This window comes from Xenopus laevis, chromosome 5S, assembly GCF_017654675.1.
Source record: "Xenopus laevis strain J_2021 chromosome 5S, Xenopus_laevis_v10.1, whole genome shotgun sequence".
Taxonomy (NCBI): domain Eukaryota; kingdom Metazoa; phylum Chordata; class Amphibia; order Anura; family Pipidae; genus Xenopus; species Xenopus laevis.
Window position 1 is genome coordinate 29801381 of NC_054380.1, and position 14858 is coordinate 29816238.

Consider the following 14858-nt stretch of genomic DNA (forward strand, 5'->3'; position numbering starts at 1 on the left):
CAAATAATTCAAAAGCTGTAAAAATTAAATAATGAAGACCAATTGAAATGTTGCTTAGAATTGGACATTCTATAACATACTATAAGTTAACTTAAAGATGAACCACCCCTTTAGTACCTTCCCACTCAAGCGTAGAACTCAGTTGCCAGGTATCAACTGGTGTAGAATGAATACCTTAAATAGGAATGGAGAATACATTCATAGAAACAACTACCTTGTACAGGTTAAGAATTAAGAAATAATTTGTTTATGCAGAAGAAACAAAACCATGGTGTTGCAAAAGTAAATGTAACTATATAAAATGTATTTAAACACTGAAATGGAATTGTTGGAAAGAGGAATGCAAAGTATTTATTGAAAATCAGTGGCAGCAACATGGAATAAAAACCGAGGCTGGCGTGTGCAGTTATTAGTTTGTGCAATTACTGTGAATGATGGGAAGGTGATAGAATACGGACAGCAATTTGGTGAAGGGCCCTTACAGGGACAATCCATTCCATCCCTCAGGTAACAAGTGTTTTACAAGGAAGGAATGGGTTCCGCAACAGCAGTCACATAATGTATATCAGCCATGTAAGGGCTGTGATAACACAGATAGATTCTACTGAAAGAGAGGAATGTTATAAAATAATAAGAGAAAAAAAAAACCTCAGAAATATGACATGGGCTCTGTAAGGGGGTTATTTATCAAGGTCCAAATTTATCTCAATATCGGCTGCTACAAACTCCGATCTAACCCGCTCGGGTTTTTAACATTTATTTATTATTACATTTTCCCTAAAATTTGCTATGCGGGAAAAGCTCTGATTTTCGTGAATTTTCCTCCGAAATCGCAGAATTTTTCATAGTTTTCACCCGAAAGCTCTGAAAACATTTTGAAATTGCCCAAAACCCCCGACCCAAGCAAAAATCAATGGGACTGTTCCCATTGACTTTCATGCAACCTCGACAGGTTTGAGATGCCGTGTTTTTATATTCGGGCTTTTTAGCCCTCGGGGTTTAATAAATTCCGAAAAATTCATGATTTTTTTAAAAGTTCAATTTTATTTAAAAAAAATCACGAATTTTTCAGATTTCGGGTATTTGGAGCTTAGTAAATAACCCCCTCAGTGTATATGTCAAAATCATTATTGCTGAATACAAGTGTTAATTTCCCCTTTTAACCAAAAGAAATAACACTGATCAGCGGAGCAGCTCATTATAAACCATTACCATCAGCAATCACCTAGAAACGTTGGTATTCATTTCAACAGGAAAGAAGAAAAAAAATAACCGTGTTTGGTACAGATACAGCTCTCACCGAGAAAACAGCAATCAGTGAAGAACGAGATACAGCCGAGCAATATCATGATCTCTCAGAATTGAGTGCACTGGCTTTTGGATTGTGTCTGGAATCCGCGTAAGGAGAGATGTCATTAGAGCTAATCACCCTGTCTGTGTCTGAGGAAATCATTTAGAGAGCATCTAAAATGTAAGCTTTTTATTAAAATAAAAAAATGTTGGTGCGTCAGACTATGAGCCTACAATGCTCATCTGGATGGTCTCCGTTAAAGAGCCACATCTGGCCTGGCCAATATATTATATTGGACCACTACTGCCTGCTTTGCTTTGAGATGCCCACTTACACATATGTGCTGTCTATTGTTTATCCTCCTGTAACTCCCCTTGGGTAGTATATCATCACCAACTACTGTGCCCTTGTTACCATGATGGTGAATCCTATTGGGTACTATATATAGTGGTTGTGTCACATTTAAAAGAGAACTAAACCCTAAAAATTAATGTGGCTGAATTGCCATATTTTATATACTGAACTTATTGCACCAGCCTCAGCATCTCAATAGCAGCAATGATCCAGGACGTCTAACTTGTCACAGGGTGGGGTCACCATCTTGGAAAGTGTTTGTGACCCTCACATGCTCAGTGGGCTCTGAGCAGCTGCAAATTATAAATTTTAATGCTTATTGTGCTGGTTTCTGGTATTAATTACTAATCAGCCTTATATTTTGACATTTCTTTTCTATATGTACTTTACATTGTGAGTGGGTCCCTAAGCTCAGTAAGTGACAGCACAGAGCATGAGCAGTGAATCAGTAGAAAAGAAGATGGGGAGCTACTAGGGCATCTTTGGAGACACAGATCTTTACTGCTAAATGGCTGTGGTTGCCTTGGGCTGGTACAGAAGCCCAAAACATAATGTACATATCTAGCTACTTCTTTAGTTAAGCTTTAGTTCGCCTTTAAAGTTCAAAGGCATGTCTTTAAGGCCTGTGTGCCATTCATATATTCTGATGGAGGGTATGCAAGGCTAGCATTACCCTAGGTACAGGTATGGATCCCTTACCTGGAAACCCGTTATCCAGAAGGCTCCGAATTATGGGAAGGCTATCTCCAATCTCTAAATAATTCAAAATGTTAAAAATGTTTTTCTTTTTCTTTGTAATAATAAAATAGCGTTGAGGTTGAAAAGTCCTATCTAGATGATTTAATGTTTAATTATTTTTTTAAATAGATTTAAGGTATGAAGATCCAATTTATAGAAAGACCCCTTATCCAGAAAACCCCAGGTCCCGAGCATTCTGGATAATACATGCCATACCTGTATCATGACACACTCGTGACACTGTGTATATGGCAAAATCTGGTATGTCTCCCTGTACCCTCCACCTTTAGCCTCTGCATCTTTTGCAGACATGTAAAAACATAATTTTCCAGGAATCACCCTTTGGCCCCATCCCCTGGTCACAAATGGCCTAAAAACCATCTCCGCTACAAGTGGCATTGGGCAGAGCAGTTTATTTCAACATTGTGCCTTTATTTGGTCACTCTAAGGGGGTTTTACAGCAAGTTCAATTGTGAGAGCAATCACCCTGTTTTATCAATAATGTAGCATTTCCCCATGTTTCCACCATAACTGCAGTCATCAGGAGACATGCATCTGGCGCATCAAAACTGATAGTTGCACTTGCGCTGCAATGAAAAATTGGATGCAATTGTACTCATAGGGGTCATTATGTTGCTCTTACACACTTTAGTAAGTAGACTCCTTAAACTGTTGCATTATTTTCCTGTTACAAATGTGCTACAGTCTGTATCCCAATAAATCAGCGATTCTGCAACTGCTGTGAATTATTCAGCAATAGAAACAATGTCCTAGAAATGTAAAATATTGCTCCATTTTGCTGAAATGAAGTGTTCATTATCAGGAAGAATTTCTGCACACAAAATAGCAACTGACTTTTATTCCTGCTTTTCTGAGGAACTTTATTTTTATAGGCAGTATAACAGATGGGAGACCTTTACATCAGAGGAGAAACGGCACACATAAATCAACTGACTATTTTTATAGTAGGGCTGTTATAGATGAGGGAAAAAAACCTATAAAAGTACTCGGAGCTGACAGTTGACAAATAAGCTTTTAACGGATTAGTTCAGTGTAAAAATAAAAACTGGGTAAATAGATAGGATGTGCAAAATAAAAAATGTTTCTAACATAGTTAGTTAGCCAAAAATGTAATGTATAAAGGCTGGAGTGACTGGATGTCTAACAGAACAGAACACTACTTCCTGCTTTGCAGCTCTTTTGGTTATCACTGATTGGTTACCAGGCAGTAACCAATCAGTGACTTGAGGGGGGCACATAGGTCATAACCGTTTGCTTTTGAATCAAAATATATTAGAAACAAGCTTTATTTTGCACAGTTTTCTCTTCTATTCAGGCTCCAAATGCTCAAGCAGAAATGTCAGTATGGCTTAGCCTGGTGCAACCCAGGGGGTATCAGGTAAGTGAAAGTAGTCACTCGAGGGTGCCTAACTTTTGGCACCCCAAGTAGAAAATGGTATTCCTTCTCATTTAAGAACAGTATGCCACTAATCCAAGTGAATGGTACAAGGTTGATCATATATTATATGGCCCAAAGTATGTGGACAACATGCCACTCCAAAACCAAGCGTATTATTATATGAAGTTGGTCCTCTCCTTGCTGTTAAAACAGATTTGTAACCCCAACTCTTCTAGAAAGGCTTCTCACTTTGCTTCCATTTCATATGTAACACCTATTTGGGCCACTCGGGGTTAATTCACCAGCTAGAACACTAGAGCATGGGTTACACGCGACTTACACCCAGGGCAGGGCCTTCGCTAAGTGGAAGTGTTCCCTCTATGGTGTAGTGCAACTACATCCCCCCCAGGCTACTGTGCACACAAAAACAACTTGGGCGCCAGGAGGTTCTTAACAATCAGGAACAGTTTATTATGCCAAAAAGGGCAAATGACCACAGGTTTAATACTCACGCAGGAGTTGAGGAAAACAGCATATTGAGAGTTCACACAGATCAAAGGCAGGCTCACACAGAGAGTACACAGGCAATTGCAGTACAACCTTTCCCTCCTGGAAGTTGTCAGGAAAGCAGCTTCTACCCTACAGTCCCTCTTCACTGAGGTCCCTGACTGGAGGCAACACACAGTGCCTCTGGGAAGACCCAATTATCCAGAAAGCTCAGAATTACAGAAAAATCATCTCCCATTTTATCCAAATTTTTAAATATGTTAAATACTTTCTTTTTTCTGTAATAATAAAACAGTACCTTATACTAGATCCAAAATAAGATATCATTAATCCTTATTGGAAGCAAAACCAGCATATTGGGTTAATTTAATGCTTAATGGTTTTCTACAAGACTTAAAGGAGACATTTTGTGTAAAAAATAAGAATGTACCAGTGCATTATACTCATTTAGATATAGAAGAATTGTGCTTAAAAAAGTAGTGTTTCAGACTGATTTATTGAATATTTCTGCAAAAACCCTAATAATCCCTCCCTTCTCTTCCACTTCTTGCTCTCTGAATTCCCAGGCTGTACAGGGGAGCCGGCAGCTCTCAGCTCACTGTACTGTAGGACAGGAACCAATCAGCAGATAGCAGGACCTGATAGGGAACTGAAGCCTGTCTGTGCTTGTGTGACTGCATGGCTGTGATTGGCTGTCTCCCCCCTACTGTGCTTCTGGCAGGGACCGTTAGGACACACCCACCCCTCATTTGAAACACAAACAGGGACAAGAGAACATCTATAGGGAGCTCTAATAACGGGGCTATTTTTAAAGATAATATAAATTTTTAGCACCATGTAAAAGCAACACCATATATCACTCATAATTGCCTACAAAATAAGGTTTTTTTTCATTTATCCTATATGTCTCCTTTAAAGGGATACTGTCATGGGGAAAAAACTGTTTTTCAAAATGAATCAGTTAATAGTGCTGCTCCAGCAGAATTCTGCACTGAAATCCATTTCTCAAAAGAGCAAACAGATTTTTTTATATTCAATTTTGAAATCTGACATGGGGCTAGACATATTGTCAATTTCCCAGCTGCCCCAAGTCATGTGACTTGTGCTCTAATAAATTTCAGTCACTCTTTACTGCTGTACTGCAAGTTGGAGTGATATCACCCCCTCCCCCCCCCCCCAGCAGCCAAACAAAAGAACAATGGGAAGGTAACCAGATAGCAGCTCCCTAACACAAGATAACAGCTGCCTGGTAGATCTAAGAACACCACTCAATAATAAAAACCCATGTCCCACTGAGACACATTCAGTTACATTGAAAAGGAAAAACAGCAGCCTGCCAGAAAGCATTTCTCTCCTAAAGTGCAGGCACAAGTCACATGACTAGGGGCAGCTGGGAAATTTCTAGCCCCATGTCAGATTTAAAAATTAAATATAAAAAAAATCTGTTTGCTCTTTTGAGAAATGGATTTCTGTGCAGAATTCTGCTAGAGTAGCATTATTAACTGATGCATTTTGAAAAAAACATGTTTTCCAATGACAGGATCCCTTTAAGGTATGAAGATTCAAATTACGGAAAGATCCATTCCCCAAGTCCCTAGCATTCTGGTAAACAGGTCCCATATCTGTATATACAATATTTTTTATTTAATATTAATAGATAACACCCAACTACATGTTCTTTAAGAATATCAATGTCTACTGCATAATATTTAAAATAACATTTTCTTTCCTTACATAAACTGAGCTCAATCCTACATACGCTGAGGACCCAAATGTCCTATGTAGAACCCTGTGTGGTGGACATCCATTGTTCATATATGTGTGTTATGTATAAGGTTTATTACGGATGAGCAGATACTTGTCAAGACAACTCATTTACCAACCTCAACATTGTTTTTAACATATTGTCTTAATGTATTTTATTTTACATTTTGGCAAATGTTTTGTGCCTTTTATGTTTTAAAACCAATAATACATTACGTATAAAAAGTTACCTTCTCTTTAATGTAAGTAGTGTAGTGTGAGTAGATCTACTTCAAACCTAGATGTTTCTTAGTTGTATGGGTATGTTTGAGAGGTGTGGCCTTGCAGCAGTAAAGTATTACAAATAATTATCACCACACAGTTATGAAATGCAGGATAGTTTATTAAGGAGAGAGAATTTATTTAAATTTTGTTAAGAATATTGACTCACAACAGTCCCACATTTTCCCAAGTCCCACAATTTTTCCATAGACAGAGTAGTGTAAACTACAAGAAAGAACATGAGTTGGGCAGAGACATAAAGGCGTAACCAGGGCATCCTAAGAGTGATGTCACAAGCGTGTTTTGTCTCAGCAGCTTATAAGAAACAAACGTTCTGATTGTGTTTCCTTAGTTTGCTAAAAACCACACCTCAAAGTGCCGTCCAATTAGGAGAATTGGATCATGATAGATAGCTAATATGAAGAATGATCTATCAAAACCCTTGTGCTGGGAATTAAGTACTTCTGCCAGTTTTTTCGCATGTGCAGATCCATCACTGAAGTCAGTAAAAGTCCTGCAGAAAAGCATATTTTTTAATATCTTTTTTATATCTTGGTTGCACAAGAAAAACATTAGCTTTCTCTGCACATTCTCTATAGGTAATAGTACTTGTTCATCATGTAGCTCAGGGGTCCCCATCTTTTTATCCCTGTTAGCCACATTCAAATGTAAGAGTTGGGGAGAAATACAAGCATGAAAAATGTTCCTGGGGGTGCCAAATAAGGGCTGTGATTGGCTATTTGGTAGTCCCTATGTGGACTGGCAGCCTACAGGCTGTGTTTGGCAGTACACATGGTTTTTATGCAACTAAAACTTGCCTCAAAGCCAATGATTTAAAAAAAAAAGCACCTGCTTCGTGAGCACTGGTTGGGGATCACTGATGTAGCTCATAGTGCTGGCCAGGTCTGGACTAAATTTAAAAACAGGCCCTGAGCTCAAAATTGTTGGAGTGGAGATTGTGTCATTTTCAGTGCTTTGTATTAAAATGACATCTGCATATAATTCTTTAAGCATAAGTCCACTGTGCCAATGTATGTAGTCTGCAGTAGGAACCCTGTAATTACTACTCGCTTCAGGGTAGTGGTAGCTCAAGGGTTCTTTACATTAATAGGCACTCTTGTGCTCCATCCATTACACAGACTGGCCCGGGCACAATGAGCGCTTGATGCAAATACACTAAAGAGCAAGCAGCGAGTTCTGGAGCAAGTACCTTTAATGTACTGTGTCAATATTTGAAACAGTTGCATCTACTCTTTCACAACGGTACTTGCATCTGTGATTGTAATTGAGCCATAGAGAGAGGGAACAATCAGACCAATGGCGCACTTACCTAAGGTAAACAGATGTTGCTTTAAAGTTTTGAAATGAAATGTCAGCATCTGCGGGTGCCGGGGGATTCTCAATTTCCGTTGGCAGAAGGAACATCATGGTTCTATTGACAGGTGATTTACCGACTGGAATAATTACTAAGATAGGGACAGCCATCTCCATTAGGATTCCTTAAAGAACATATAATGTTTTAGAATTTGACATCTCTAAGTTCATAAATATATCTATAATAATCCGAATGAAATGGGATCTTTGGCTTTTAGTGTGAATTGAAGGTGGGACATCTCTATCCCCCAGTCTTATTATCTACAACTGCTGCTTAGTCCGGCCCAATATGTGTTTTTTTTTTTTTTGCCCACTCCCATAAGAGCAGCTCCAATCATATGCAGCCACAAAGAAATGGAAACCATTTGGTACTAAAAGTCCTTCATGTTACTCCAAATCATTGTGTTGATTTGTGGCACACCATACTCCACTCTACACATACTCCCCAAAACATGATTTGATGCTATTTTTGCTACTGCAGAGAAAATGCTCAGTGTAGACTTTATTGTTAATCTGCACTTTGCAGATTCTGTTTTCCACCTTTTTTATGTAGACCGATTTGTTGAGCATATTATTTTGTTTAGAAAAGCTTGGTCTTGGTCTCCCAGAGTGCTGGGAGTTGTGTCATGCAGAGTAAAGGGGGTGTTGTTCTCGCACTATGGATAGTCTTGGAAGCTGTACCCTGAAGATTAAAGAAAGCTTTGTGTGCTTGGCTGGAGGATTGAGTCAATGTGGATGCCTGACGCATTTGTGTGCGTTCCAGGTGAATGCTCCTGCAACCCCCCAATTGTATTGTAGCCTGAAGCTGTGGCTGAGCTTCATAAGTGGTTTGTAATAGCACCCCATACCCACCCCTTTGAACTAATGGCGCTCCTATGCTTTTAAAAATGGCCGTTGGTTTGGGCATTCTCTCCCTCACTGGTGGGGGATGATCTAGCCCTTAGACTGAAACCAAGAGACACTGATTACATGTAATGCTACTATGCAGAGAAGTAAAAGACTTTTTATACTATGACCAGAGGTAAACAGGTTAGGGACCACCGTATGGGGTTTACCTTGACCTTATGGTGGCTTTTCAACTTTATGATCATAACTTTGTAACTTAAAACCCCTGTTTTGTAAACACATGCACTTGCATTTATACTGAATTGCATATGAGATAGGGGACCAGGGAATGTGCATCAAAAAGTAGCACTTCCATTATACTTAAAGGAGAACTAAACCCTAAAAATGAATAATATATAATATTTATATAGTGAACTTATTGCACCAGCCGAAAGTTTCAGCTTCTCAATAGCAGCAATGATCCAGGACTTCAAACTTGTCACAGGGGGTCACCATCTTGGAAAGTGTCTGTGACACTCACATTCTCAGTGGACTCTGAGCAGCTGTTGAGAAGCTAAGCTTAGGGGTTGTGGCAAATTATCAAGCAGAAAATGAGTTTTGTATGTAATATAAGCTGATGTTACAAGGCTGATTATTAAATTCTGGTGCTAGTTGCACTTGTTTCTGTGCTGCCATGTAGTAATTATCAGTATTAATTACTAATCAGCCTTATATTGTGACATATATATGTGTACTGTATATTGTGAGTGGGTATCTAAGCTCAGTAAGTGACAGCAGCACAGAGCATATGCAGTGAATCAGCAGAAAAGAAGATGGGGAGCTACTGGGGCATCTTAGCTGCTAAATGACTGTGGGTGCCTTGGGCTGATACAGAAGTTCCAAACGTAATATACAACATTTCTACCCTACTTATTTAGTTAGGCTTTAGTTCTCCTTTAAATATACTTAAACTTAGCCTTTTGAGTGCTCCCACAACCCCCTTTTCGAGTTCCAGGTGAGTTGTGCCTGAGGGAGGGTAAAGGATCCAGCGTGTCCCCTGTTTGAGAACAGGCATTGTGCATGTGCCTGCAATGTGGGAGCAACTACCTCTGTCCAGCAGGAGAGGTATTTGGGCAGGTAGCACTACCTGGGGAAAGTTTAAGAGCTCTTGGGCGGGGAAGGGACTGTGCCAGGGTTGGACTGCCACACAGGTTCCCCAGGGTAGTGGGTTATTGATATGTAAGTTGCCTATTTGCTCTGTACTTTACATTAATATAAAGTTATATTTGTTTTACTGCAAATGCTGTGGTTATTCATTTATTCCTAGTGGTGCCACCCGTATCCCACTAGGTGGAGGCACTGCCATGAGAGGTAAATTCCCAGTACCCTTTCACTTAGCAAAGGGGATTCAGGACCTGTGAATGGTAATGTAATGACTCAACCTGGTGATCTAGTTGGGGTGCGACGGGGACTGCCACCGCATCCATCTCCTTCTGCACCATATCATAAATGCGCCTATTTAAAGGGCTCTCTGTGTTAAAGTCATTGCCCAATGTAAATGTCTATTTACTTAGTTCCTGGGTGCCATTTTCTAGTGATTCCTGTACTGTTTTGACTCTGCCTGTCTCTGATCTTATCCTGGCCCCTGCCTGCCCTGATTTTGCCTATGCCTTGACTATTCTGGATTCAGATTTTGTACTGTGTTTTGGTGTTTGACCTTGACTCCACTTTGTCTATGATTCTGTACTGCACTACCTGATTGGTAATGACCCAGCCTGTACCTTGACACGCTTCTAGTTCTCCACTTCAGTACCACGTTCGGTTCCCTTGTCTGCCTACAGCTTTTTCCCTGGTTCTCTCACATTAAGACCTGGCGGCACCAGAGTAGCGGAGGACTCCTCCTGAAGCCAAGGGTGGTTGCTAAAGGCGTGAGAGTGATGCGTGACCAGAACCTTGGAGTTTGCTCTAGGTTTGGGACTCCGTTCGTAACAGGTAAGATATTAATGGTGGATATCCTATGGCACAGGGGGGTGGCCAAGATAGGATTATTATATATACTTGTTTATTCCTATAAGGACATACTGGGAACTGTAGTTAAGAAATGCTGTTGGGGTATGTCTTACATATGTAGAAATATAGACAGAAGTGAAGAAGCACATCATACCGTCTGAATTGTTTCCATTCATGTACATAGTCAAGTGAAAAATACTGTTTAGAAAACCTTCATGAGTTTTATCTAAAGAAGTTGTCACCCAGCTTGTGGGTTGATAGGTACGCAATTCAAAATTCTGAAAAACAGCACAGAAAGATTAAGCATTAGACATATAAATGAACTAGTCTCCACTAATAAAATCACCTAATTGATTTTATATATATATATATATATATATATATATATATATATATATATATATATATATATATATATATATATACATTCTGCAAATATTGACAGCACTCCAAGGATATTCACAACTCATTGATAATCACAAGCAGGTGAAGGTTTATTGAAAAGCCAATGTTTCGGCTCCTTACTGGAACCTTAGTCAGGGATAAGGTTCCAGTACCGAGCCAAAACGTTGGATTTTCAATAAACCTTTACCTGCTTGTGATTATCAATGAGTTTTGAATATCCTTGGAGTGCTGTCAATATTTGCAGAATGTATTTCTATGTTTTGGACTAGCACCCAGGTTTTTTGTTTTCTCTTATGGTTGTGCAGGTTATGGATGTGTGTGTGTGTGTGTGGTCGTCAGGATGAACCGAAATGTGTTGATGTGGGTAGATTTTGTAAAAATTCAGTAAATTCACTTTATTATATCCGTGAGTGTTCCTGGTGCTCCTATTACATGTTCTTAATAAGGAGCACCCGGGAATTTTTTTTATTGTATGTACAACTGAAAATTCGATCTGGTTGTTTGGCTCGCTGACCCAGGCAATCAAAATACAGATTGATTGTGAGGCTTTAATAATTTCGCTATTCTTATTTTTTATTTGTCATTTTTCTATGCTGGCTGTTAATTTTCCTAACCGCTGCCTAGTTGCTAGGGTAGTTAATGCATAGCATCCACATGTAACATCCATAAAGTGAAATTCACAAGACAAAAAGACTCATTTACAAACACATGTGCAAAGAGCAAAACTGGGTGCTGTCTTGCTTACATGTATGTACTATTGACAAATATATTTGAGAGAAAGAAGGAGACGGGCATTTGAATGGGGGCCCTGATGTCACAAGGGGAGCCCTATAAATTACAGCCCCATTGGGCTCAGTAGACACCCTGTTGAAGTTCAAGGAGTTGTCCACAAGGTGTAAACGACAGGGAGACACATGCAATTAACTTGCATCTACTGAATCACAGACTAATGTCACTATTATACCTCCCAAAGTTCCCGCTTTTACTGTCCCAAATTGTCCTTTGAATGTCCTGCACTGCCTCTTCATGTCTTCTCTACTCCCTGCACCTCATAATCCAAAGTGGCCATATTGGACTTTTTCACAAGAGTTTAATACAGGCTGTGAGAGAGCCAAGCATTGTGGGAGTGCAAGGAAAGAAGAAAATATTGGTGTTGGTATTCTACTTGAGCAAGTGTAGGTGAGGGAATGCTTTCAATCAGTCAATTTCTGCCTTGTTCTTACTTGCATTGGCCATTTTTCTGTGATCTTACTGGCTTTTCTGGGGTTAATTGAGTTCTAAATGGTTATTTTTCAGTGATCTTACAGGCTTGCCTAGGGTTAATGAAGTGCTTATTTCTACATTGATTTTACTGACACAGCTGCTTTTCGGTAGTATTATACTGGCATGTCTAGAGTTAATATGCCCATTATCCATTTTATTTAGTGATTATATTGGAAATTCTAAGGTTAATATGCTTATTTTCTTTTTTATGTAGTAATTACTGTATACTGACACATCTATAATATGTCGTTATCCATTTTATTTAGTGATTATACTGGCACATCAGTGGTTAGTAGGCTCATTATCCATTGTTGCTGCACTTTGTGAACACACCCATAAATACCATACTCATTTAACCTAAACACACCCCATATGTGCCAGTTTCACTACTATTGAAAATGGACAACGAGCATATTAACCACAGACGAGCCAGTATCATCCCTAAATAAAATAGGCATTTTAACCCCAGTCGTGCCAGTATAATTACTACAATAAATGGACAATCTGCCCAAGACATGTTAGTATAATTTGTACAGAAAATTAAAAACAATCGGCATATTAATTTTGGATGTGTCAGTATAATTGCTACAAGAAATGGGTAATCTGCATATTAACCTGAGATGTGCTAGTATAATGATTGTAGAAATGGCCAATGAGCGCTCCATTAACTCCAGACATTATAGTAAAAGAAATGCATAAATGGGCATTCCCTCACATATACTTGCACAGGCAGAATACAAACAGCTATGTTCTTCTTTCCTGTTGCTCCCATGCTCGTCTCTGTCTCTCCTCCCTCTGCCAGGTTCATGTAAAAAATTCAATATGGCTGTGCATTCCACAGTGGAACACACAGCCATCCTGGATTTTTTTCTTGAGAAGCAGGATACTGAAAAGAAGACAAGCAGGTCAACATGGGACGTTAAAAAAGAGATCTAGGATAGCGAGGTGTGAGCTGTGAGGTATGCAAAATTCCAAGGGGGGGGTCAAGTGCATTCCCCCATTTGCCAATGCTACAAGCATCCTTCTGCCTCCCAAGTAGGGGTTTTTATGGGAGTGTGCATCTATTAGGTTGCTGGAAGCTGCTTATCCATACATCGTGTTTCTCATGATACATGAAACCCTGTAGAACATATGACAGCAGTAACTTCATTATAATTTCAGTTTAACTTAAGTGATGGAAATGTTTATTTTCAAGTATTAAGGGGTACTTGCATAGAAGAAGAGGCATACGACTGATAAGCTACAAAACCATTTAGCAAAGATAGTGGTCCCATAACAGCTGGTAATACTGAGACCCATGGGATACTGTAGCACACAGAAAGTATTACTTACTTTATTTTTTTCCACCAATGTATACTTTGGGCAGGTAATTCCTCGACAAAAAGCAGGAAGCTTGTCCTCATCACAATCACAGGCAGTTTGTTTTGCCTCCACCACATTTTCAAACAGGAAAAACCCGATCAGCATCATTCCCAGGAACCTCACGTTCATATTTGCACCAGAGATGCAAACACATTAAAAGATCTGGTTTATTTGTTTTATATATGTAGGAAGCACTAAGGGGCGTAACATTTTTAATGGTAGGTACTTACCAGGAGCAATGTTGATTAATATCAGTTAGCATTTTCTTGGCTCAAATGTCTTGTTCACAAAGGTCAATATTAGACAATAGTATCAGTTGTATTTGATAAGATTTTTCTTTAATCTGGTAAAGGGGTGAGGGCTACTTTGCACTTTTGCTGGAAAACATCTAGGTTATACTAAGAACCAGATTTTTTTCTAATTCTAGCTTAAGGGGATACTGTCATGAGAAAACATGTTTTATTCAAAATGCATCAGTCAATAGTCCTGCTCCAGCAGAATTCTGCACTGAAATCCATTTCTCAAAAGAGCAAAAATATTTTTTTATATTCAATTTTGAAATCTGACACGGGGCTAGACATATTGTCAGTTTACCAGCTGCCCCAGTCATGTGACTTGTGCAAACACTTTAGGATGGAACTACTTTCTGGCAGGCTGTTATATCTCCTACTTAATGTAACTGAATCAGTCTCAGTGGGACTTGGCTTTTACTATTGACTGCTGTTCTTATATCTACCAGGCAGCTGTTATCTTGTGTTAGGGAGCGGTTATCTGGTTACCTTCCCATTGTACTGTTGTTAGGCTACTGGGGGGGGAGGGAGGGAGGTTATATCACTCCAACTTGCAGTGCAGCAGTAAAGAGTGACTGAAGTTTATCAGAGCACAAGTCACATGACTGGAGGCAGCCGGGAAACTGACAATATGTCTAGCCCTATGTCAGATTTCAAAATTAAATATAAAAAAATCTGTTTGCTCTTTTGAAAAATGGATTCCAGTACAGAATTCTGCTGGAGCAGCACTATTAACGTGTGCTGAATTCTGCTGCATTACAAAAAAACAGTATCTGTTTTATTATCCAAAACCATAGCAATGTAGGAAACAGCAATTCATAAAAAGAGGGTCACCACTATTAGTGACATTAGTAAGTTAGGTTGAATACAGACACACGACCATCAAGTTAAACCTTTTATGTCTTTATAAAACCTGCCTAACTGCTAGCTGAAAAAGTGATACAGTGTGCCTTAGTAGGCCTAGCGAATTAAGGTGAGCACAGAATACAAATTCAAATTTCATTCATCATGTCAC

The 14858-nt window shown here is 39.2% G+C and overlaps 1 protein-coding gene across 1 annotated transcript; it reads right to left on the bottom strand.

The window, feature by feature from the left end:
- Window positions 1-6573: 6573 nt before the first annotated feature.
- On the bottom strand, window positions 6574-13689 carry LOC121394063 (heme-binding protein 2-like). The gene is made up of 4 exons (XM_041564085.1): window positions 13524-13689; window positions 10678-10801; window positions 7645-7813; window positions 6574-6828 (listed from the first exon to the last, which is right to left on the bottom strand). Exons 1-4 carry the CDS (start codon window positions 13680-13682, stop codon window positions 6663-6665), a joined length of 618 nt encoding a protein of 205 aa, XP_041420019.1. The 5' UTR covers window positions 13683-13689; the 3' UTR covers window positions 6574-6662.
- Between the last annotated feature and the right edge of the window lie 1169 nt (window positions 13690-14858).

What these genes read in the sequence shown, in the direction of transcription:
- LOC121394063 (XM_041564085.1), bottom strand. Translation starts at nt 13,682, where the DNA reads ATGAACGTGAGGTTCCTGGGAATGATGCTGATCGGGTTTTTCCTGTTT. An exon ending in CATTGGTGGAAAAAAATAAA is followed by an intron (nt 10,802 to 13,523) that starts GTAAGTAATACT and finishes GCTGTTTTTCAG; the next exon opens with AATTTTGAATTGCGTACCTA. An exon ending in GCAACATCTGTTTACCTTAG is followed by an intron (nt 6,829 to 7,644) that starts GTAAGTGCGCCA and finishes GCTTTTCTGCAG; the next exon opens with GACTTTTACTGACTTCAGTG.